Source organism: Seriola aureovittata, chromosome 18 (genome assembly GCF_021018895.1).
Source record: "Seriola aureovittata isolate HTS-2021-v1 ecotype China chromosome 18, ASM2101889v1, whole genome shotgun sequence".
NCBI lineage: Eukaryota > Metazoa > Chordata > Actinopteri > Carangiformes > Carangidae > Seriola > Seriola aureovittata.
In genome coordinates this window covers 7,751,896-7,777,698 of record NC_079381.1, presented here as the reverse complement: position 1 = coordinate 7,777,698, position 25,803 = coordinate 7,751,896, and the positions used below count along the sequence as shown (strand labels likewise).

General features: G+C 39.7%; 1 protein-coding gene across 1 annotated transcript in view; it reads right to left on the bottom strand.

Annotated features, from left to right (window-relative positions):
• Positions 1 to 4,507: 4,507 nt before the first annotated feature.
• The window catches only part of lpar1 (lysophosphatidic acid receptor 1), an 82,189-nt gene continuing 60,893 nt past the window's right edge, over positions 4,508 to 25,803 (bottom strand). Inside the window, exons 5-6 of the mRNA XM_056404228.1 lie at positions 23,010 to 23,765; positions 4,508 to 8,578 (exon numbers count right to left, since the gene is read on the bottom strand). Coding sequence (XP_056260203.1) covers positions 8,253 to 8,578; positions 23,010 to 23,748 — 1,065 coding nt within the window. The 5' untranslated portion in view covers positions 23,749 to 23,765 and the 3' untranslated portion in view covers positions 4,508 to 8,252. The remainder of the gene's footprint in view (positions 8,579 to 23,009; positions 23,766 to 25,803) is intronic.

The following is a 25,803-nucleotide window of genomic DNA, read 5'->3' as shown; positions in this document are numbered from 1 at the left end:
ATTGACACACTGACCGATAACATCATCCTCAATGCCCTGGTTGCATTGTGCCAACATCAGTCCTGGGTCTGGACAAGTGATTGGCTGCTCAAATAAATAACTAAATGGGAGGCTGTGGCGCCACCTAAGCTGCTGTGCCCAATGTGGCTTTATGGTAAGAGTGTGGAACAGCAGTAACACAAAACCACATCCACAAACATACCCACAGCAAATGACACGTATTCCTCAGTATTATTCGAAGGCCAGTTTTATTCAAACAGTGGGACTGAGGAATGAAGAGACACAGACAGAGACATGAAGAATCACTGCACGTCACAGATAATTAATTCTATTAATATATGTTGATTTCAATTGGGAAATATTGGTTATTGCAGTTGGAAAGACACAGAAGACAAAACCTTCAACTCAGCTGCTGTATATTAGACGTCTCTGTTTCTCTGACCCTAAACTGTAATCTGTTTTAAATGCCTGTTTCTTTCTGTTTATTTAATCATGAGCCTCCTCTAATATATGTTTCATAACAGGCCCTCACTCCCACCCTCCGACAAAAGTGTATTAAGTGTTTTAACGTGTGGATGCTGCAGTGTTATTACTTACCACAAGAGGGATCAGAGGGGTGAACTGCAGCAGAAAAAGAGGGTTGCCATACAGAGTCATTATTATGGTAAATTTCTGCCTGCATTATTGAGAACATTGTTTTCTATGATCTGTCTCATGTGTCCAATTTATTTGTGTGGGATTGTTTAAATCTGTTTGCTAATGCATGCATGTGTTTATGTGAGTTTGATGTAAATTATTCAGAGGAGAAGAGGAGTTGCGAGGAGAAAGCATTGATTGTTTAAACTAATTTTTCCCTCATCAATTTACACTCAATACCCCATAATGACAAAGCGAAAACAGAATGCAAATTAATTACATTGGAAAAACTGAAATATCACATTGACATAAGTATTCAGACCCTTTTCTCAGTACTTTGTTGAAGCAGCTTTGGCAGCGATTACAGTCTCAAGTCTTGGGTATGACGTGACAAACTTTGCACATCTGGATTTGGGATCTTCTCTGCAGATCCTCAGGTCAGGTTGGATGTAAGGACCGTCTGTGGACAGCTATTTTCAGGTCTCTCTAGAGATGTTCTATTGGGTCCTACTCAGGGCTCTGTCTGGGCCACTCAAGGACATTCAGAGTTGTCCCTGGGGTCATTGTCCTGTGAGGAAGTGAATCTTCGGACTAGTCTGAGATCCTGAGTGCTCTGGATCAGGTTTTCACTAATGATATCTCTGTACTTTGTTCTGTTCAGCTTTCCCTCAACCCCCGACCAGTCTCCATGTCCCTGCTGCTGACAAACACCCCCAGAGCGAGGTGCTATCACCACCATGCTTCACCATTGGGATGGTATAGGGAGCTAAATTTCAACTGCCATAGCAAAGGGCCTGAATATTTTGCTTTGTCCTTATGTGATATTGAGTGTAGAATAAATCAATTTAAATGATTTAAGCATGAGGCTGCAACATAACAAAAAGTGAAAGGGTCTTTCTGAATCCACAATCATTCTGGATTTTTTTTTTTTTAATTCTCCATTGCATTAGATTTAGCAGTGAGCATTACCACAAAATTGGGGTTTTTATTCAATTGCAGGTAATACCAGGGCCTGAATCCTGATGTCAGTACAAATACAAAAAGTTGTATTATTGGAAACAGGTAATGTGTCATGATTCATGTAATAAATACATCATTAATAAGTTATTACTGAATACCTGTTCATTAACGCCTAATTATTTTTCAAACATTTCAACAACAGTCACTTCAGTCTTGACTCCCTTTCTTTTTCCCATCACCTTCTCTCTCTGCTCTTGTCGTTTCTTTCCTCACTTTCCGTCACCGCTGTTTCCTTTCTTATCTGTGTTTGCAGTCAGTTCCTTCTCCCTGTCTCCATTTGCACTTCTTTAAAAATGTTTTCCACCAAATGTATCACACAACCCGCTGCAGATACTGCATAAGCAGCACCCATTCCCAGTGAATTAGCCAATTGTCCCTACTCCAAACAAAAGGTTTATCTGAATAGACTCTCTAACCTTCCTGCCAACTTGCAATAGCAGCTCTGTGTTTGGCAACCAGAGATTATTACTGCCGCGAAAAAATCCCTTCCTGTTTTGTTGTGATAAACTCCTTCGGTTCAGTACATCTTCAGTGCACAGAAATGTGATAATGTTTCAGAGGAAGTTGGATGTGCTTCATGTGTTAAATTTTTATGTTACAACAGAGGTGCTGTGATTCCCGGTTACCTTGGCATGTTAGCAGCTCAGCTTTTAATGTCTTGTTGACTTTTCCATGTATTCTAAATTTTGCTGGCAACAGGACTGCTGATTCTGTCCACTCAAATCAAGGGCTTTTGCCTAACTGCCACACATGCAGTCAGACATTTGACCATGGGGACTTATTTGTCAGTCAGCAAACTATGGTGAGATGAAGATGTGACATCCCACTCAGTCAGCGACAGAACAGAGGAATTTCCTGTATGGCTGCGGTGGCTCTGATTGGCCCATTCGGGGAATCACAGGAAATAGGGCGACATATATCAGTCAACTGGAGGCTAGCACTCAAAAGCTGTGGAACAATAAACATAACACACACACACACACACACACACACACACACACACACACACACACACACAAACACACACACACACACACACACACACACACACAAACACACACACACACACACACAAACACACACACACACACACACAAACACACACACACACACACACAAACACACACACACACACACAAACACGCACACAGAAGCATTCTTTCCTATAAAAACATTTGGTTGCTGTTGCTAGTACTCACTGCTTAATTCATGTCACACATGTCACATATTGGCCCCGGCTACTCTTAGTAGCCTTAAACATACACACATACCACACTTGAATAGTACACACTACTTCGTGTCTGCTCCATGTCCACATAATGTAAAGTGATTACTTTCTAACTTATGCCGGTCCAATGTTTTTACTGGCAATTCAGGAGCACGATTTAGTGTTATTTTTATCAGAAATACTTCATCAAACACTCACACACCAGTGGTGTTTATAAGTAATTTGTTAAAGAGGCTATAGAAAAACCATGTATCAAATGACAACATTGAAACCATGTGCCAGTGTCAATGGTGGGTCTCACAGTGATTAACTTACATGGAATTTCACCTGAATATGCTTCACCTTTAGTGAGAATTATAACGAGTTTCAGCTCGTTCTTTATCTGTGCAGCCCATGACTCTACTGTTCTGGTCCCCTCTCAATGCTCTAAAAGCGTTAGGCAGCTGTTTCAATGAAAAAGCCAGAAAGAAAACAACTGTACATCCTCTGCTCGGAGCCCAAAAATAGACCCAACATAGTTAATGGCCAGCTAGGTGAACATAGTGAAACATTTAGCAGCTAAAGAGCCCTAATGAGTTGGTAGAGACCAAAAGCAAAGCTAAAAGAGAGTAAGTATTGGGCTTACATTCAACAGGTGGCCAGAAACACAACGCCAAACGAATGCTAATGTTGCTCCATAACTACTGGATGTGTAAATATGCAACTTTTTGCTAACACTTTGTGATGATTTGTCAATGGACAAAGTGGACAAAAAACAAACAAACAAACAAACAAATAAAAACATTTATTGCAGGTAAATATATAAATAAAACACCTTATAGCTAATGTAGCTAATTTTGCAAAGATGTTTTTACCATGCAAATGCATATGCTCACACAGTTAAAGTCATAATAACTGAATCTTTTGTCTGGTTGGATGCAGCAGAAGAAGCTGTAATGTAAAATTTTGTGGTTTGGTCTCCCTCATCCCCTGAAGGAAATGGCTCTTTTAACTGCTAAATGCTCTGTTAACCAGTTAGCTGCTACCAATATCTGTCTGCTATTTGGTGCAGGACTAGTAGTGTTCAGGCCTTCATTCCATGAGGGGACAAAAATTCAACAAATGATGTCTGGTAACTGTATTAAGTGAGCCAAGTAGACACACCACCTAAACACATACTAAGAGCTAATTCATGGGACAGTTTTCTATCCTCTAAACCTGCACATCCACACAAAACAGTCATCCAAATCAGACTTTAAAGAAAACATATTCCTCTTACAAAATATAAACTCACAGACGTCTGTTGACAAGACAGTCCAAAATGCCTCAAGGTCTATAGATCTTTATTAGGTCTAGCAAGAAACCCTGCATATCATGAAGCATACATTATCAATGTGTGTCTGTCTGTGACCCTGTTTGTCCCCCTGTTTGCCTGTTACTGACCTTTTGGATGTCATGGAAACAAAAACACTGTGGGATAACAAAAAAGGAGCACCCAAAGCGAGGCTAAACATGTTATATAAAATTGGGACCCTCAAAAAGACTCTTGGTACTGTTAACAGAATGAAGTGGCAGTTTTTTTCAAAACCATTTTAGCTGCTTTAGATTCAACAAAGATGAATTTCACATAAAAAACCACAATAATTCAAACTTTTCACATGTTTTTATTGTTGCTGGGATATCAACACTATGACTCTGGCTGGACATTCATTGATATTGGCCCCTACAGTATGGATAGTATGTGTCACAATTACTTTATACAAACTACTGGTACATGGTATATTAAATCTGAGGCTGACTTTTTTTTTTTAACAGAATTTTGAAGCAATGTTTCACTCTGGAGGAACAAAATGTTTCACACCTACAGCTCGGAGCATCAGTCACTTGTCCTAATGTGAATATTTTCATTTATACTCTTTGGGATCAACAGTAATGTTTGGAGTAGTGTAATGTGACTTGATGTGAAATTGCAACACGCACCAGCTGTGTCATGTAGTGCTGCATAACTTGACGCTTGCAGCAAACATCAGATGCCAATCTGGGAGTGAAGGTAATAAAACTTTTTATCTATTTATTTTTTTCCAGACCATCACGGATTGGTGCAAATAAAGACACTGCCAGTGGATTGTGTGGTTTTACATATAAAACGGAGGGTGTGGGTGTTTTGACTTGTGTCGTATGCCGCCAGTGTGAATGGATTTCCAAACATTGTGTCTCCTGGCTGAAAAAACACCAATTAGAAATTACCCACATCTGAGGATCTGAAATTGGTTTGACTCATAATATATACTACTACTGTGTTTATGAGTTTGTACTCATTTGACATTTGAGGTTGTGTTGTGTATCTTTTTTATTAAAAAAATCATGCTTTCTGGTGAAAACTTTCAACGAAAGTGAAATATTGCTCCAACACTGACATTATTTTTTGTTGTTCTATAAGGCAAATGTAAGACAGCGGTGTTAGCAACACACAAACTTAAAGAGTAACTTGATACCACCTGAAAATCTTGGCATTGCTGACTTCCAGTGGTTTAAGTTCCACCTTGCTGCAGTGATGTACAAGTGTACTCCGGTACACTATGACATCACTGGTGGGTATGGTCAGAGGTGAAACTGGCTTGAAACTTTCAACCAGAAGAGGCAGTAAATCACTGCTTTTCAGGCTGGTGTGAAGTTACTCCTTATTAAAGAGAAGTGGAAGGCACTGCAAACATAGATATCGAGTTCTGGGTCACAAACAAGTTAATAACTGTAATTGCGTCTACAAGAAGTTCATTCATTAGGGTCATAATACAAAGAGCTCATGACATAAAAACATAAACAAAATCCTACAGTACATTTGGACAGAGCATAACACAGTTAAATTTACAGACACAAAAACACTTTCCCTTTGGTGATTAACATTGAATAATATATTTTATATACATACATACTGTACACATTATACTTACAATGGTATACAAAGAGTGACTCAATGGTAAACAAAAGACATACAAAGACAGAAAGTTTAGTTGGTTCGCTATATAACCTGAATCAATACTTGGTTAGAAAAATGGTTACAGTGAATGTGGAATATGGAGGGTTGGATCCAGAGTCGTAGGTAGACAAAGTTGGGTCAATGAGTGGCACTCCTGCTGCCACTACTCCTGTAAGGCCTCTTGTGAAGTGAAAGATGGACAAACGCAAAGGGTAAAAGTAAGAAAAGCAAACAAAAAAATTTTTATCGAAGATTGTTGCTTAGGAACTTATGTGTGGGCAACGTTGACAGTGAAGAATACCAGCTGACTTCATGTTAGCATTGCAGTCTAAATCCCTGACAAACATCTCGCTTCCTGGAAAACATCTGACTGTATCTTTGGCCACGTTTCTCACTTTGCTGTCAGCTGTTGGGAGCTCTGTCTGTGTATTCTGGCCAAAGAGTGTTTTGATTCAAGTCACGACAAAACGTTCAGCTGGTAATTTTTAACAATGCACGTCATAGAATCACCGCGCTGACTTTCAGCTGGCACACAATCACAAGCTAATGGCAGAAGTCAGGGAGTGCACTTGTGGAAATAATATAACACCATTCAACACTGCATCGGCTCAACTCTGGCTCACCTCTCACTAAGTTCGTTCATTAAGAAAAAACACCCTAAAGGCTTTGAGTGTTATCATAAGAGTAAACTGTAATACAACATTGTTGTCAGTAGACCTTTAAAGAAGTATTGACTGACAAAAATGCTCAATGTTGTGGTATGGTGAACATCAACATAATCATAATCCCAACCATCTGATATGGTGACATAATGATGGGTATCCGTTATTACCTCACATCACCATTCATTTTCTGGTTAATAGTAAAAGTATTTTTCAGTACTTTCCTCAAAGTGTTTGTTGAAGCCATGCACACCTATAAGACTGCGGTACTGCAGTTCATGAGTCCCTAAAAGAAAAGTGATTTAGAAATAAAAAGGCATAACAGCCCCACCTTTTGTCAACCTTCTCAATGCTGTAAAGAATTCAAATTTTTCGTTGTTTACAGTCATTTTCAGTTTCAGAACGACCAGGGGGAAATTTCACAGAACACTGAATATTGTTTCACATTCTCTTCACTTTCCCAACCTCCTTCCTCTATTTCTCTGTCAGCCTCGTGGACACAGAGACACTGGGTAAAGCCATGAGAGGCAGACAACTCAGCACATTTCATGTCATAATCTGAAGTCTGTTAACACTCACCAGATACGACCTTCACCTTGTCTCCACATAACACCGTGGCGCAGAGCCTGCTCTAAAACTGCAAACATCCTCCTCCTCTTTTCTGGTAAGGTCCCTGGAACAACTTGTCTTTAATTCCTTTGAGAGAATAAACAACTCAGGATTTCCTGCCGATCTTGGAGTCCCTCAATGTATTTAAGGAGAAACTGATGGGATGGATTCACAAAGGCTTTTTAGTGGAAGAGGATAGTCGGTAGAATAATGAGTTGCCGTCGTATGTAGTTTGTAATGTCACTTGTCATTTAAAAGTGAGTGATGAGTCTAATGTGGAAAAGTACAGTGGCTCTGGTCACTTAAACGCTGGGTAGAACAGCACTGCAGTGTTTTTGGTAAGTGGCTAAACATGTCAAATATATTTACATATTTATTCGTTTTAAAAGCAGTGGCAGTGACAATTAATGAATTTGTCACTTTGGTGTCTACAGTGGAAATAGGTCCAAACACTATCAAGAAAACCACCCTTGAGTCAAGGTCATTTCAAAGTTAAAGCTGCTGGAAATAGCGTGTATTAGCATTCAGTTACATGTCCTAAGCACAAAACGACACGTGTCGGTTTGAATTTCCACAGAATTGAAGTCTTAAATAGTGTTTTAAATCTGGGTTCTCACCCCAAAATGTTGCAACTAATATGAATTAGTCTTCAGATGGATGTAACCCAGGATAAAATCCATGACTACAGGATACAAAGTGAGAAAAGACTGGAGAAAGAGGATGGGTTATACTGGCATTACCTTCATTTCACAGATTACTTTTAAATAGTTCATATCAGCATTGCCTGTAACAACACATTTAACACAAAAAAATAAACAACTAAACAAAAATACTAACAGCCTATCAGAGTCCTTGGAGATCAGACTCACTCCTGCGTTTCTTTCTCCACACAGACATGAAGTCTTCTCATCTTTCTTCATAGTTGCCGTTCTCTTCCTCATTATGATCTCATCCAACTCATCATCCAATCCGCTCACTAATCTTCCTCCTCACATTTATCACGTTGCTGTCTTTCGTTCATATCATGTTCGCAGTCCCTCTTGACCTTCCCATACCTCCATTTAAACCTTTATCAGTCACTATTTAGAAAAGAGATTAACCCCTTCGGTTTGGATTAATCTCCATGACATCCAGCCCTCCTTTATACTACTGAGTGTTCGTTGTGGTGGTGGTGATGGTGGTGCATACCGCTGCCGCTGAGCACCGTATGGTTGATGGACGACGCCGACCGGTCAGATCCCTCCGCCGCCGTTCCGTTGACGTTCTCCTGGCGCTGGCAGCACAGAATCTGCCTGAAGGTGGCGCTCATCTCCTTGTCACGGTAGGAGTAGATGATGGGGTTCATGGCCGAGTTGAACTCGGCGAGAAGTAGGAAGAACTTTTCGTAGGTGAGGACGTTGCAGCTTGCGCAGAAGACGTCAAGGAGGAGGATGACCAAGCCGGGCGTCCAGCAGACAATGAACGCCCCTGAGGAGACAGCAGAGAAAGAAAAGAGTTTAAAGTGCTGTTTTTCAGAAATATATAAAAAAAAAAGACAGCGCCATAGATTACTATTGTTTCTTACAAGGCTTAAAATTACAGATTTATATACACAGGTAAAATATTCATTACAAAATTAGGATATTTAATGTAGTTTTGTATGTCTGATGTGAACAAAAGTGCCAATGCCAGTATCCCACCCACTGTTTAAGGGAGGCTTACACATGAACTCATTGGTGTATGTAAGTATTAGTCACCATGTCAGTAGTTCTGATGCTTATGAGCAGAATGAGCTAACACATTTGGGTGTAACCCCTTCTAACATGTGGTTATGGCAGCTCAAAGCAACATGTAAGCAAAAAAGTTTTGCGGTGTCCCAGATGGACAAAGAGGCTGTAAACATACTTAATAGATGCCTGCATAATGTATTGGTTATAATGCTTTTATAAACTATTTACATTCTAGGTGTTGACCTTTGACCCCCATGAAGTCATAAAAGTTGTAAAAATAAAAGTTGAGTGAAAATTTGGCTGAGTAAGTGCACTTTTCATCCCATAGTTTCTTTCGATTACACCAAGGTGCTCACAGATTTCACAGAATAGTTGGATGATCGGACACCTTCAGAATTCATATAATCCACCACAAACCTTGAACGTAACCTTTCACATCAAATATTTCTTCATTTTTAAATAGCTCTGGTTATGCGAAAAGGAAATACAGCCATGTTTGAAGCTAATAAGATACTTTGAGAATCACATGAATCAAAGTGGCACATAAACACAGTTTTTGGCCTGGGACTGAGGGATGAGACACATTGCAGGTTTTAACATATAGAGAGAGACAGAATGTCAGTACATTTAGCCTTTTTTGCCTTTGTGATGACTTTTATCTTTGCACACATCACACACACACACACACACACACACACACACACACACACACATACTATTACTAATAAGTAAATCTAGCTGATGACACTTGGGCTGACTGTGCAGTTACAGTATTGCCACAATAATGTGATGTGATGCTGACTCTCTGGAATTTCACCTTGTTAACATACTATATTTCACCAAATCAGTGATTTTTTTGTAATTTGTATTTTGATAGCTATGACACTGCAGTATTAAGTCATGGACTTCTTGGATTTCTGGAGTTTAACTTTTGATGACTCGGTTTTGAGTCAGACTTGAATTTTGTTGACTCGCAGTTGAAAAACAATGAATCACTCGCTTAAATTTGAGCACTAAAGTCTTGAAATTGGGACATGATCTTAATGGTTACATGTTTTTTTCAGCGTGTATACTTCATCAAGATGTAATATACACTATAGGCGAAGCCACACTTCCTTGGAGCCAGAGTTGGTTGTTTTTGGGCTGTTTTGATACAGAAAAGAAAATCATTATAAGACCACATAACCATCACTTAACAGCCACGCCACCGTCCATCTACAGATCAAAAACAACAATGGCACTCTATAACCACACATAAAACTTTTATCATTGATCGAATCATTTGATTTGCCATTTGCTTTCACCACACAATATCACACTTCCCATTTTTCTAGTTGTTAATATAATAGAAGATACATATGGAAACACTGTGAGGAAAAGAGAGAATGTTTTACGGAAAGAAAAGGGAAATATGTAATTGATTAAACATTTTTATCATCTTATCATCATATATATATATATATATATATATATATATATATATATATATATATATATTACTGTTGATAATTTGCTAAATAAATGAAGAAAAAGCTCAAACGTTCAAAATAAAAGCCCATTTCCAAAGAAATACGCCATGGATGAGAGTCTCAGGAAATCAGCTTAAGCAGCCTGCCAATCGCAAACCCTCCCTAATCAACATCCTCCATCATCCCTCCCTTAACAAGAAACATGTACAGAAACAGAAATGATTGACCTCCACCTCATTTTCGCAGCCCTATCTCCACTACTCCATCATCATATCTCTAATCTTCTAACCTCATCTGGGTGAGGACAATGCATCATTATGTCTCTGGGTAGATGAAGTGTGCTGGCACAGTGGGGGACAGGGAGGTGGGGGCTGGGGGGGTCACTGACTCATTACTCACGAATGTCAAGTTCAAGCATGTGTGAATTCTGTCAACAGATGCGATTTGTCCTAACTATAAGACAACTGCGGGACATTACACTCTTGAGACAGTAAAACAGTAAGTCTTGATGAGAAATTAGGCAAGCGGAGACGAGAGAGAGACACAATACTGACGGGCAGGCCTGTTATCAGTTAGTGTTTTGCAGGCGGCAGCTGCAGCGGAGGCTTGACCTCACTTCCCAGCTATGCAGGCAGACTCTCCAGAGTTAGATAAATTTCTCGAATGGTTCGCAGGCCAGCAGAGAAACTATCCTAACTATTTGTCTCTCAGTGAAACATCTTACTATGGACAGGACAAGACTCAAAAAAAAAAAAAGAAAAGAAAAACATGCGAAGCCGACATTATGACTGTATTATGTGACCATGTTTCTTGCCTTCAGCAAAATCTACAAAAACCTCTAAACAACCTATATTATTGTCAGAGTAACACATAAACTAAAATAAATCAAAACAACAACTATAACAGAATATTTGCTGAGTTGTTGTATTTTTTTTCCTTCCATTCAGTTTTCCCACAGAATGAGGAAGAAAACAGTCTTTGTGTGAAGCTGTGACCTGAGAGGTTTCACCCTTGGATTCTTTCATTTCCTCTCTGAATCCAGGGATATATAGTTGCTTGCATTACACCCTTCATCTCAAAATGACCTCTTTACATCGCCCCAAAAAAAAAAAAAGAAAAAATAGAAAAGAAAAGAGGTTGGTTTACCACGACCACATGGAGCAGCGTTACTGCCGCACCAGGTTCACAGAGGGTAAAACCAGTGCTTTTGTTTACGGAAAGAACAAATGCGTCTTTTTGGCAGATTTAGATGATTCCCTTTGCCTTGTCACTTGCTTGAAAATGCCACATGGAAGGCAAAGAGACGAGAGAAATGGAAAGTCGGAGGAGGAAAGTAAATAAACAAGGCTCTAAAGCAAGCCTGGAACATTTTGGAAATGTATGGAAAACTACTTTGTTGCTTTCCAGATTTTAATAGAATTAGGAATTTCACAGAAGCAAGGGACATGTACGGGTGTTGTTGTGTCCTACTCATAGCAACAGTGTCCTCTATGATACATTGTGGTATTTGTAGTTCAGCTACACAATGGTTTGAACCTTTGTTGAGAGCTGAGTTGCTCTACAGTAGAGGACAACATGTCAACAAATCGAAGCAGCCAGAATCCAGTGAAGAAGTAATTTTGTATGAACTACAGGTTAGGGACTGATATGAAAAAGCCATAATGTAATCATTACCATATACTGTGGGAATAGGACTATCTCATCTTATCTCATCTCATCTTATCTTAACAAGTGACTTTATATCAGAAATTTAACTTATTGTGAATAAATATGATAAAATATCTCATAATCATGAATTAGTGAATATAATTTTTTACTTATATTATTATTTGGATATTCTATCTCATACACTATATAATAATAAAAGAGTAGTTCCTTGAAGAACCTCTAGGTTACTCCAAGAACCCAGTGGCCCCTCCAAGAACTAAAATGTTTCTTAATACTCTTAGAGGTGTGTGCAAAAACTTTAGGGATTGCTGAACACTGGTCATTTTGGCTCTGTATCTTCGAATTTTGACATAGACAGTCAAAACACTTGACTTAGAGTCTTATTTCTTTCAACTTAGCAAGAGTTTCCTTTTTTTCTTTTTTTTTTTTTTTAAATCATCATTCCAAACTTTTGTCATTTTTTTTTTAAATTTTGTTATTCCTGGTGGAAATGGGCTTCTATAAGACTGGGAACAGAGGAGGCTGGGAACAAAAATAAGGAAATAATAGAGACCAGACTATGGCAATGAACCCCGCACTCCCGCAAACACACACACATGAAAAGCTGAGGGTAGACACGGATAAACACTCACATGTGCAGACACAAACACACGCAAACACTCACTTACATAATTATACATGGCACACAGACAGATGGAGGAGCGCACACCAACACACTCAGAACATTTGGGCGGTGTTGAGAAAATACTCACAAAAACTGTCCACTCCTTCCCAGCATGCTTAGCCTTACAGTCAACATTACAATCAATATTATGAGAAAGATTTTTTGGTCTCTTTTTTTCTCTGTCTCTGTACACCACCCCCTCCCTCAGGTTAGGAAACATGGATTCTTTATGATCTTACATCATATATGTCGAGAAAGGCTGAGATGTCATGTTTTTTCCCGTTTGTCATGAAGATGTTTATGACATTGTTTTTCAGCATCAGTGACGCATTGTCTAAAATTTTCCATTGAAAGCAGCTTGTTCTGTTACCCTCAGTCACATGTAGCACGGCACAGAATTACAGTAATATGAGGTTAAATGGCTTAAAGGATCATGCTGGTGGTTGGGCGTGTTTAGCCCTTTTAACTAGAAATGACATGTTTTTTTGATTGTACACATTTTAGGCTGCCACCAAACCAACTTCTGAGATCTGAAACAAGCCCAGGAAAGGTAATCCATCACTGTGAACATTATGGCATCTATGTCTATGTTGTTAAAGTTACATTAGTGATTATTTTTTTTGTTTGTTTTTCACCATAAACCACTAACAACACTGTCACTTCCAAAGCTTACATTCATGTATTGTGAACATGACAAGAAACATATTTGTTAAAGGGGCTTTTTGTAAGTTTTCACTGGCGCCAAAAATGGTTTCTTGCGGTGGGTGGTGCCTGACAAGAGCTTCAGCCATCATTGTGTTTACATGACTCCAGTGAGATGCTATCGGAGAGTGACGAGACGGGCTGGGGAGCTCGCTGGTTAGCATTCTAACTTTCATAAAAGAAAAGGCGTGATAGAGACAAGAGTTAACATTGACGTTGCTTTACACTTCAGGAGACAGCTGTTGTAAATGAATGAAGTTTGGAGCTGAACTCATTTCTTCTACAGTGTTAAGGAAACAGCTGTCAATGCTATTAGGTCCATCCATTCACAGAGTCCTACAGCAGGTAGGCACTTTTTTTTCTTTTTAAAATCGATTTTAAAATCAATTTTTTTTCAAAGCCATAGTTTGCCTCTATATCACCTGGAACCCCAAGCTTTTTACTGTACTCCTGACGCCAGAAGCCAGCTCTGAGTCAATGTGACTGCAGGCACAGGTCGGGTTGCGGATATTAAAGTCCAGACTGTATTTTAAGAACATATCGGTTAATGAAATGGGTCAAGTGCTGAGTGGGTGTGCGCCAGTTAGTGTTACGCAAAGGTGGACTAGTGCAGGACTCTGCCCCAACCTCCCCTCTAGGGGTTTTGCAAAGTCATACCACTTGCACTTTCACTTCTGAGGGTAAAAAATCATCTGAATGATTGACGAATGACCAGACGATTTCTGTTATATTGTTTTAAATGTTTGGATAAACAGCAGATACTGTTGTTTCTTTGGTGAGGACAGCCAGGGTAACACAAAGTCAACATAACTTCCACACACAAAAACAATCAAATCTGCAATTTGCTTACCAAAATGTACTGAAATCTTTTAAAATAACTTTTATCAAAAATTGTCAAAATTTCTTTATATCAAGTTCAGCTTCAAAACCTGCTGAATGGCACTTTAAGCCTCTGATCCTTATAAAGCTCCGTCTCACACCTCTGAGCATCTCTACATTGAGCTGATGTTTTCCACATGTAGTAACATACTTTACTCATTACAGAGCTTCACATTCGGCTATCTTGGATTTTCATGTCTTAGGGTCTATTATTTCTCATGTCTTCTCACCAGCTTAGGTTTCCCCTAATGTGCAATTCTCTCTGGCCCTTAGAAATGAATAAACACCCAATATTAAATTACTGTTCACATTCTTCCTTATGTCTCACTCCCCTTTTTCCCCATTAATCTCTCTATCTGCATCTCTCTCCATCCCTTTCTGGTTTCCGGTCCCTCTCCCCCTCTCCCTTTACATATCCTCTCATTTTTTTTAAAGTCATACTTCATTTTTGTCTTTCGTTTCTTTTCTCAACTTTTTGCAACCTGTCTGTCCCTTAACTTCACCCCTCTCCTATATTTCTCCCTTAGTTTATCTCTTTGCTTTCCATGCTTTTTCCCATGCTTTTTCTAACCCAACCATCATATGTGGTTGTGACCACGATCCAATGAGAATAAGTAAGCAGAAAGATACCATCATGTATGTTTCTGAAACGGCCCAATGGCTTCCCAGTTGTCCACAGAGGGATTCCTTTGTCCTCTACCCCAATTTCCACAATCACCACTTCCCACACACACACACTGAAGATTAGATAAGAGTTCGCATTCAGTAGCAGAGTATTTAGTTATTGATAAAGAGGCTTGTGGTGTACAGTGATGGAGTGTGGTGGTGATGTCACAGTGATCTAATGGTCAGAGAAATGCGCTTTTGACTGGAAGTACAGTGAGTTCTTTGAAATGGCACTAATGAGTTTTTTTTCTTTTTTTGCTCTACTAGTACAAGAAGCCAATCATATATCTACAGAGTTGTTGGTCAGGAGCAGTGACTCACTTCCAGGTGCTGCGATTTATAGTGTTTATACCTTACTTGTGTCTTTTTTTCTCACTGTTTTGGAAATTAAAACAAAAACGGAGACAGTAAAAACAATGCACACCAGCACTGTAATGTTCTGTTATGGTTTATATCAAAGCCAGATTGTTAGCCACAGTCATGCCAGTCACCACCAACTTCTAAATCTAATTTCCCGAAACTGCATCTGATTTAAATAGTTACTTTGGTCCCTCTTTTTTATTTGATTCAACTCTAAAATAATACCAGTCTGGTCCTATTCTGCAACTGTTTTGTTGACAAAGTTGTCTGACATATGGCAAAATTTTTTTCTTCTGCAAGCTGTTTGGTGCCACCAGATTCTGTTACTTCAAGCTATGAATGCAGATGTTTTCTAATTAGAAACGTCTTCTGATTCTGTCCCAGAATGCATTGGAAACAGTCACCTGGTCCACATACACCAATCTGATAACAATCAATTTTGTTTTTTAACACAACCTCATAACATAAACACAGCCGCTTTTAGTTTTAGGATTGCAAAAAATTAGTTTTTATTTAAAAGGGCTATTTGTAAGTTTCTCCAGCATAGCCAGCATTAGCATTAACAGCTGTTTACTTATCAGTCTAGAAGAAACGTCTAGAGTTCAGCATCAAACTTAACTCCTTTACTTCACTTTACCATCAATGGAGAGCTGTCTCCAGCGGTGGAAAGCACCTCCAATGTTAACTCTTGTCTCTATCATGTCTTTTCTTCTAGCCCCGTCACTCTCCGATAGCAACTGGAGCCTCCAATGTGCCCTGAAGATGTAGCACTACTCAAAGGACATATTATAACCTCTTGTCATGTAAACATAATAGTGGCCGAGTGACAATCACCACTACCAGCTCCCGGCAAAAAAACCCGTTTTGCGGCAGAGAAAATGTACAAATAGCCCCTTAAAAGACTAAAATATATATGGAGATGGAAATTATACAATATAACAAATATAACAAATAAGGCTAAAACATATTTTTAAAAATACATTTTGAAATACATAAACATATGTAAAACTGATATTTAAACTGCACTGAACTATAATGAATATATATATATATATACACAGTATATATATGCTGCAGATAGGGAGATCCTTAAGATTTTTACAAGCTCAAAATCCACAGCATTTTTTTCAGCAATACCGGCATTTACATTCTGTAACTACCTCTCTACATTGTGGTTTTCATTGTTAGTGGTGGAGTCTGCCTTTACCCTGCTGGATTCAAAATGGGAAACAATGATGCATGTAATCGAGCATCACTGTTTGTAATTGTATCTCATTTATTTGAGTGAAACATGAGTGTGTTTCCTGTGTGCCTCTACAAAACAAGACATTTTCATCATCAAGGAGTAATGGAACAAGAAGGAGTGGCCGCAGTGAGCTGTTAGATGTTACATGAAGACCTGCAAGTGACAGACCGCATACAACTGACAGTGCCCTGCTGTTGGGTGGGAACTATTTGCGCTGTGTTCAGCATGAAATCAGATGGTGGTCGCAATTATTTTTGACTGACATCTTTATTAAAAACAACATAAGTTTGTTTGGCTGCACTGTTACACACAGTACACACAGCAGTTGTTCCTCTGTTGTATTTCTGATGGTTGCTGTAGCATTAAACTGCATTTGCTGTTACCATGGTAACCACAGGTGTCAAAGAAATCCTCTTAACTGGGCGCATGCGTCACTCCGGTACACTACACTTCTGCTGACATACACACACACGCGCACACACACACACGTGCACTCAAACTCAAACTCAAATTCCTTTCCAGAGCAGTTTCTGATCCTAACAGAGTTGATCTGGATAATGCTTCATTAGCATTCATTGATACATGTTTAAGGACATTGAAAGGGTTTGCCAGAAAGTGACAACTGATGCTGCTGAAACAGGAGTCATGAGGACAGATGCTGCCATTGTGAGTGATTAGAAAAGCTACACTATGAACAGCAATTTCCTGCTGTTCATAGTGCTTTACACACACACACAGACACACACACACACACACACACACACACACACACACACACACACACACACACACACACACACACACACACACACACACACACACACACACACACACACACACTCAAACACACAGAGAACAGGTGACATTGCAAGCTGCATACCAATCATGTTTCCACGCTGACAGAAAATTGGAGGGTTTGGCTTGTATTTGGCTCTGATTGGTTCTGCTACCAGTCAGCCAAAAGACACACATACACTGTAGCAGCAGAGTGATGGAAATGTGTGTGTGTATGTGTGGGGGCGTGTAACTATTAGTTGCCATTCCCACTTTGAAATGTAGATATGAATATCAGTGGCTGGTTGGATTTAACATTGAATGGTTATGCACAGTGATTTAGAAACAAGTGTAAGTCAGCGTAAGGCCATCTGTTTGCATGTGTTTGGCGGATGGTATGTCTTGGCGCTCCGCACTGTCTGAGGATGCAACCACATGCAACACCAAGGGCTTTAAGATAATCAAATCATCCACAGATGCCCCCAACATGAGCCAACACCTGACACAAAGACACAGACACAAACACACACATACACACACACACACACACACACACACACACACACACACACACACACACACACACACAAGGGTCATGGTCAATTTAACAGAGCTGTTGACTCATTAAACAGTGATGAAGAGAATCTCTGTTGGTGTCATTCATTTTTTTTTTTTAGCAGTGAAGAACAAGTGGCTGAAAGCTACCACAGATGTCTATGATCTGAAAGATGTTTTCACATCAGACCGGTGTCAGTTGGTTATTGTGTAGGTTTCAGCTCACAGTTTTTGGTAGATGAATAAATAGCAACAACACCTACATGCAACAATATTTACTTCAAGTCAGAATCAGTATTCAACAAAATAAATAGCAGTTATAACGCAAGTGTTTTACTAACTGGAGATTTTTCCACATTATTGAATTACAAGGAGTAGCACCATACAAACTAGTCTCATCCACTATATCCACTGTATGTGAGACAGTTCTGGAAGCCCCCCATTGAAAAGTTGAGGAAAGCAGTTGTGTGCTGTTCTTTTTTGACAAACTATGTAATGGAAAATCTGTACTGCAATTTCTTGTTACTAATCAGTCATTGTATACACCGATACTGATATATATATATATATATATATATATTTCTGCAATAAACTGAAATTGGCTGTCTTAGCTGATTTATTTGAATAATTGTAGGGGGAAAGGTTTTCTTCCTTTTCTCTTGCAGAACTGAAACACTGGGCACGAACATACACCCAGTGCAACGCAAGTGTCTTTGTTGGTTTCAGACCAATGCAGTTGTCACTTTCCCATCCAGGGTCCACATTGTTTAAATAGCAAATACATTTGTGCCCATCTGAGCGCCCATGGGTGTGTTGGTCTTAAAATGAGGTGTGGTTTTAGCATTGTTGGCGCATTACTATCTTGAGGCAGCAGAAAGTGATTGCGCGATTTACTAACAAAAAACCGGGCTGCAGTTAATGGCGCAGTATTTCCCTGTTATTTTAAGGGTGCATCCTGATTTATTTCTATTACTGAGGGTGCAAAAGGCAGCGTTGCACCCGGGCCTGTTTGGTGGAATCCTGTTGTTGCTGTGGACTACAGAGAAGCATTCTTTCTTACTACCCAGCAAATCCACCATCATCTGAGCAATCTGCCAAGGTGCAGGTGCACCTGGCTTTTAAAGGGAATAGGAGACAGCACTCCAATTGGTTTATTGAATATTATGCCCAAGACACACTCATAATTAATTTAGAGACTAAGTGCAACCCTTTTGAACCATGCGCCTGGCACTGCTGTTAAACTAACAAAAGTTGATTTGGACACACCCTAAATCCACATGCTCCATGTGCTTTAGATTGTTAAAATAGGGGCCACAGTGTAAATAAAAATAAATAAATCTCACTATGGCGTCTTGTTGCTATTCTTGGTTCAGTACCCTCACCTGTATATCAGTGGGACTGTGTATTTTTGTGCACGATAACTCATAAAATGGGGACCCACTTGTAAAAAGTTTGGTCCATAGCGCTACTAGTGGTCAAAAACCTCCACAGGATACCTTTAAGGCATTGGCAGGAGGTTTTGTATGTGTGTGTGTGTGTGTGTGTGTGTGTGTGTGTGTGTGTGTGTGTGTGTGTGTGTGTGTGTGTGTGTGTGTGTGTGTGTGTGTGTGTGAGTTTGTGTCCTTATCTCTATTATCTTTGAGAAAACAAATAAAGTAAAAGCCAGATTGTGGTCTGGTCCAATCAGAGTTTATGTGAATAGAGCCAACCTTTTATCCCACTGTTCTTTATTAAGCCTGGGGATTCATATGAATGAGAGACAGTCTATGTGTGTACGTACGTAAGTGTGCAAGTGGGTGTAACCAACTTTTTTCCCCCCAAAACCTCATCCTGTCCTTCTGGGAAGAAATCACCCATAGCTGGGTTTACAGCATCCTGAGAGGGACAAGTGGAGAGGACAGTAGGCAGCAGGGGAGCAGCTATCATCATCTGGTCAGCAGATGGGGAGAGCTGGAAAGGGTATTGCTGTGGGATTTACTTTCTGGTCAAACAGCAAAGGCTGAACTCATCTCAACCTTTCCCTAAGTAGAGAAACATAATCAAAACCCAGAACTCAATGGCAGGTTTAACCTCACTGGAAACAAAATGCCTTTTTTGTTTTACATTGGCCAGAGTAACACAGGAACAGATAAAGAGGGATTTTTCTTTTTTAAAAAAATGGGAAAAGAAGTGTCCAAGGGATGCAAGTGATTGGACTGAAAGTACCTCCCTTCTATCAGTGCAACGAAAAATGTGGTATTTAATATCCTCCTCAGTGCTTAGAAATGACCTCATTCCGAAACAGCAGTGGATTCCAGACTGAACTAAAACACATTATACCCTCACTCAAAAGACACACTTTCCCAGTACGGGCCTGGCACCAATAAAAAGAAACAAATGTGATTTGTTCAGGAATTTGAAACAACAATGATTCGAAATAATAATAGCGAGATTTGTTGTGCTGTAATAAGAATAGTAAAACTGTTCTTACCAATGGCAAAGAAACTATCCCTTCACCTGCCTTTATAGCTCAGTGAGAACACATCATGATGTTTTCTTGACTGCTACACATTCAAACAAAGCTGATATAATGTAGCGAATATGCGAAACATGTCCCTCAGTAATAAATGAACCACAATTTGTGCTTTGATTCTAAAACATTCCTTTAATCACATTCACTAAATGTTTCAGTAAAACATTTGTAAGTGCTTTATAAGCTTAGACGGTCATGTCACTGAGGACAAGGCAGGCTTTTACTGGCAGAACCTGATATTGCGAAACTATTTAAATAGATTGAGATAGATAATTTCCGCTGCTTTGGGATGAGGCTTTTCTCTGTCGGAAAACAATGATTCCAACAAGGCAGGAACAGCTGCAATGACACGATTGGACTTAATCATAAAACACTGGAGAAATACAGTGGAAGTGTGACACTGTGTTGTTAATGCAGATTAGAGTTTGGATTAGGTTAAATAAGTACAAACAGACAAAGCATCTCTAAGCAGCAGAAAATGTACGTTCTTCAGTTTTATACAAACTGTAGGCTGCAGACCACATTCTGCTGTCCACTGATTTAAATTAAGTGTGGAGTAAAGACAACAAAGGCAACAGGATGAGATAACACAGCACATAGGAGACAAATCACATGGAATCCTTTGGTATGTTTTGTCTAGGACCAACACATCCTGCTTCCAGGCACTAAGAAGTCCTTTTCCCACAGTTCAAACTTAACATTACACACAGCAGAGTTAGTCTGCTACTGTGTTTTAGTCGGTCCGAAGCAATGCTTCTATTCATCACATACCAGTGAAGTTGCCTGGAGACTTGCGAAGTGGGAAACATATCTCTACCAAACACTTAGTCAAACTACACACACAGCTCAGTTTGAAGTTAAAACAGACGCTGTTACTATCGCATTAATGTATTAACTGGCGAAAAAACAAAACTACAATACTACATTGAAGGATGATCCTGGATTATGAAAACATGTGGATTGGCTGGGAATATTTCAGAATTCTTGACACTGGCAATAAAAAGTGACATGTTGGGGCTTGTTTAGAATTCCCACATTAGAAGTGTAAATGATGCACAGAGTTAGGAGGCTGATATCAATCTTTTTTTCCCAGTTATCAGTTTAAGTTCAACTGAAATCTGATAATAATATTTATACAGTGCTGCCATGAACAAGCCAAGACAGAATGGTTTGCTCTAACTTTCCTCTAAACCTTTTTTAAATGCTCTTCAAATGATTTTCCACCAAATTAGGTCTTTGTCAAGACTGAAAACATCTGTTCAATCTCCACTTTCATTTTCTGCTAGAAATAAAGGAAGTGATTTTGCTTTTAGTGAGAAATGGAGCAAAAACTATACTATAACAGTTCTAATAAAATGTTGTATGGCATGTTTAGCATTGCATTTAAGTGAGCTTTGGAGTTTTACCTTTCATGATCTTCCACATTGTAATTAACAAATCATATGACAGCAATCTATCTATTCCACCTCTTCAGCTGGAACAACTGTATCTTCTGTACTCATATGTGTCTATTAGGCATCAGCAAAATGAAACATAACAGAAATGCAATGGTGCCTTCAGTCATAAATATAACAGAACATATTCATGACGCACTGAACAGCCCTGCATCATAAACTGCTCAGGCAGAATCACATCAAATTAATGTAGTTTGCAGGGAACAGGATGAGATGATGTATGTGAGGCTTGCAGTCGTGCTAGGCAGACACAGTGCTTGGACTCTAGAGACCCATGAACAGATTCATTGTTCTGTTGCTGCTGATGACTTCAGATATCGCACTCACGGCTTCACAGATAGATGGGTCACCCATTTAAAAAACAAGCAAAGATGCTTTAATAGCAAGTGGGTAGAAAACTCGTAGCCACAATGTCAAGATAGCATTTTTCTCAAAACCAGTAAAATTACTGTTTAGAGGTAAATGTGTTTTTTTACCACCTGCCACCTTTGATAGACATACAGTATGTTAGCTCTGGCAAGCTAAAATGACTCATATCCCAAAAAGAAATGGAAGCTAGTAGCAGTGGTCATTGCAGACACAAGCAAGACAAAGATAGCTCCACGGGGAGCAAACAATGAACAGTGAGTGTTCCAAAATGTCAACCTGCAGCACAGGTGAAAAGCACGGTTGCCCCCTTTCACGTAAAATTTAGTATTTAAAACCGTTAAAAAAGTAACATTAGCATGAAAATCCTGCTGTTTACTGCACAAGAGGAGCACAGAGGCATGGTCTTATGTTTGTATAAAAACGCTGTTGCCTTTTTTTGTTATTGCAGTTTTAATGCAAAACCATCCACAGCCTTATCCATGGCTAGGGCAGCTGGAGCCAACAGCCACTTATGCACTCTGAAGCTAACCAGGAAGTATCCATCTTGCGTTAATGAACATTTTCCATCCATTATGCTTTTGATTTGTGTAGTTTAAGGCACAAAAACAATTATACATGTAACTCAACATGCCCATAAGCTCTCAGCCTTTCCCACCTCCCTCGATAGAGATAGAGGCAGCATAAATGTTACAGATAAATAAATACATAGCAATAAACAGCTAGACAGATAGCAATAACTTGATAGCAAGACATATAGACAACTATCTAGACATGTGGGTAGTTATAATGCAATAAGATAGATAGATAGATAGATAGTTAGATAGACAGACAGACAGACAGACAGACAGGACACATTATGTCTCTTCCTTACCCAACACAATCACCACGGTTTTCAGCAGAGACATCATGGTATCTCGGTTACGCCGTGGTCCAGAGCTGTGCCGTGACATCCTCATGGTCCTCTGCCGCACATACACAAAGATGTGGGCATACAGCGTCACCATGACAACAAACGTCACCAGGTTAAACACTGCCCAGAAGACCAGGTAGGAGTTGCTGTAAAGCGGTGCCATGTTGGAACAAGTACTAATACTACAGATACAGTTCCAGCCCACACTGGGGATGGCCCCCATTACTATGGACATGGTCCAGATTATGACAATCACCACAACCACACGTCGGTTGCTCATACGTGTGTGTAGCTGCATGCGGAACACGGTGATGTGGCGCTCGATGGCGATGGCAAGCAAGTTGGCCACAGACGCCGTCAGGCTGGTGTCAATTAGGCCTTGGCGGAGCAGCCACGTGGAAACAGTCAGACGTCTCGTGTTTGGTCCCGTGTTGAACATCAAGTAGAAGTAGGCCAGTCCAGCAAAGAAGTCAGCAGCTGCCAGGTTGGCCATCAGGTAGTAGATGGGGAAGTGGAATCTCCTGTTGACGTAGATGGCGATCATCACCAGGAGGTTGGCGAGCATGATGAAGATGCACACAGTGATGCCCAGGCCCATCACCAGCCTGCTGACGGTGTTCCAGTCAGAAGCAAGGTGCTTGCCACTGCGGTTGTAGAAGAAGGCGATGGTCTCATTGTAGTAGCACTGTTCCTCATCCATGGTGGCAGTGGTGCTTTCTGAAAGGAGAAAATACATAACATTAACAAGGATTGGGACTTGTGATGTTCCCACATGAGCAGAGTTCCTCCTCCTGTAAGCCCCTGTTGGTCCATGCAGCTGGAGATTTTATTTAAAGAGCAAGGTTTATTGCTCAAATGCATTATTGCTCACCATCTCAAAACAATACAAGTCGACCCATAGATTCTTGTTTTCCTCAAGTGAATATGTACAAGCCAAGTTTGTGATGTTTACAAGATCGTAACATCAGATAAAAATTAGAAATGGAAAAAGGCACTGACCAGATAGTTCAGTCAAAGTGCTTTACAGTGCGTGAGAATTTCAATATGATTGCATTACTGTGTAAATGAAACGGAAAACCCAAAGAGATTGGCTCAAAATCTACTCAAAAAGGGTCAAGCTTACTGTGGTGCTCTGGGATTTTCTCAGGAATTGTCCTGATATCAGCAAAGGTGATCTTACCTCTGTGTGTGGGTGTGTGTGTGAGTACAGGCACATTTGTGCATTACAGTGTGAGAATCTGTCTTTCACTGTCAGCAATAAAATGCCTATTTTATGGCAAAAGGTGTACTTGAAGTACCTTTTACAAAATAGTATTTGAACTATGTAATTACATGTATTTGGGAAACTCAAACAAAATCTGTCTGTACTAAACAGAATGACCTCTGTGTTCCCTCTCCTGAGCACATTTTATCCTTTAGTTAAGAATGAGCTAATCTCTTTTTCAGGAAAATGCATATATTCCTCCTTCATAATGTTCGACACAAATCAGAGCTTTAGGAAACATGGACTTAAGCTGGTTTGTGAAAAATGAAAAAACAAAAATCCCCCTTGGAATTAGATTCAACTTGATCAGTAGCCATTTGTGCGTGTGTGTCTGGGTGTGTGTGTATGTGTGTGTGGTGCCCTGAATATTTCACATACAGAAAGTAGCCTTTGTTAAGACAAGAACAGCAGCTTTATAAGAGCAAAAGGTCTAAAAAGGCCTGTTAGAGACACAAGCTGTATTATCTACAAATCACAGTTTAGAGCAACACTACACTAAGTTGGTGTGTATATGTTTGTATGTCTGTATCCTTTCTTACTATGTGTGAGCAACTGTGTCGGTGTGTGTGTTAAAAAAACACAACAGAGGAAACCCGAGAAAACTAAGCAGCAACAGCAGCAACATGATGCTTACAAGTCGACTCACAAACACAAACAATGCTAACAGGAAGACTGTGTGCGTGTGCGTGTGCGTGTGCGTGTGCGTGTGTGTGTGTGTGTGTGTGTGTGTGTGTGTGTAATAAGCTCCAATCCCGCACAGATGCTGGCTCTTCTCTCTCATACACCCCAGACCGGAAACAGGACCTCAGGGCTAGTGTGTGTGTGTGTGTGTGTGTGTGCTTGTGTGTGTGTGTGTGAAGTTGTGTGTGAGTAAGTGATCTAGAGACAAAGAGAGAGAAGGGGGGGAAGCAACTGAAGAAACAAGAAGGGGATGAGGAATGAAAGAACGGGTATTAGAGGTTCTGGGTCAAAGGCCAGTGTTTTTGTGGAAATCCTTTTCTTCTGATTTACCTTCTAATATGACTGCTCCAATCCTTTAAACCGTCTTTTAACTCTGCTGTGACACAGTTAAAATCCCTACTCTGCCAAAACTAAACTGCAAACATGAAGACATGAGAGAGTTTTTTTTTTTTTTCCCTCTTGGACTAATTTGAAACGTTCACCACCTTCACCTCTCAAATATTCACATGAAAAATAAGGGATCCTCCCGGGACATGAGGCGGTGTTGAAAGCTACTGTATGAAAGCTGAAGATTACCAAAAAATATTTTTCAACTCCTGCACCCCAACTGCAAAGGACCACTAAATCTCATTGGTAATATACTGTTTTGATAGCTGTAATTTACGAGACATGTTACATAATGCAGAGGGTTAGTTTTGCGGATAGCTATAACCCATAATTTAGTTCCTCACTGGGCTTTTGTTCCATAGCACACTGTGCTATAAATTCTATATTTAGCCCATTTTTAATCTTAATCCAAGCCAAAAGCAA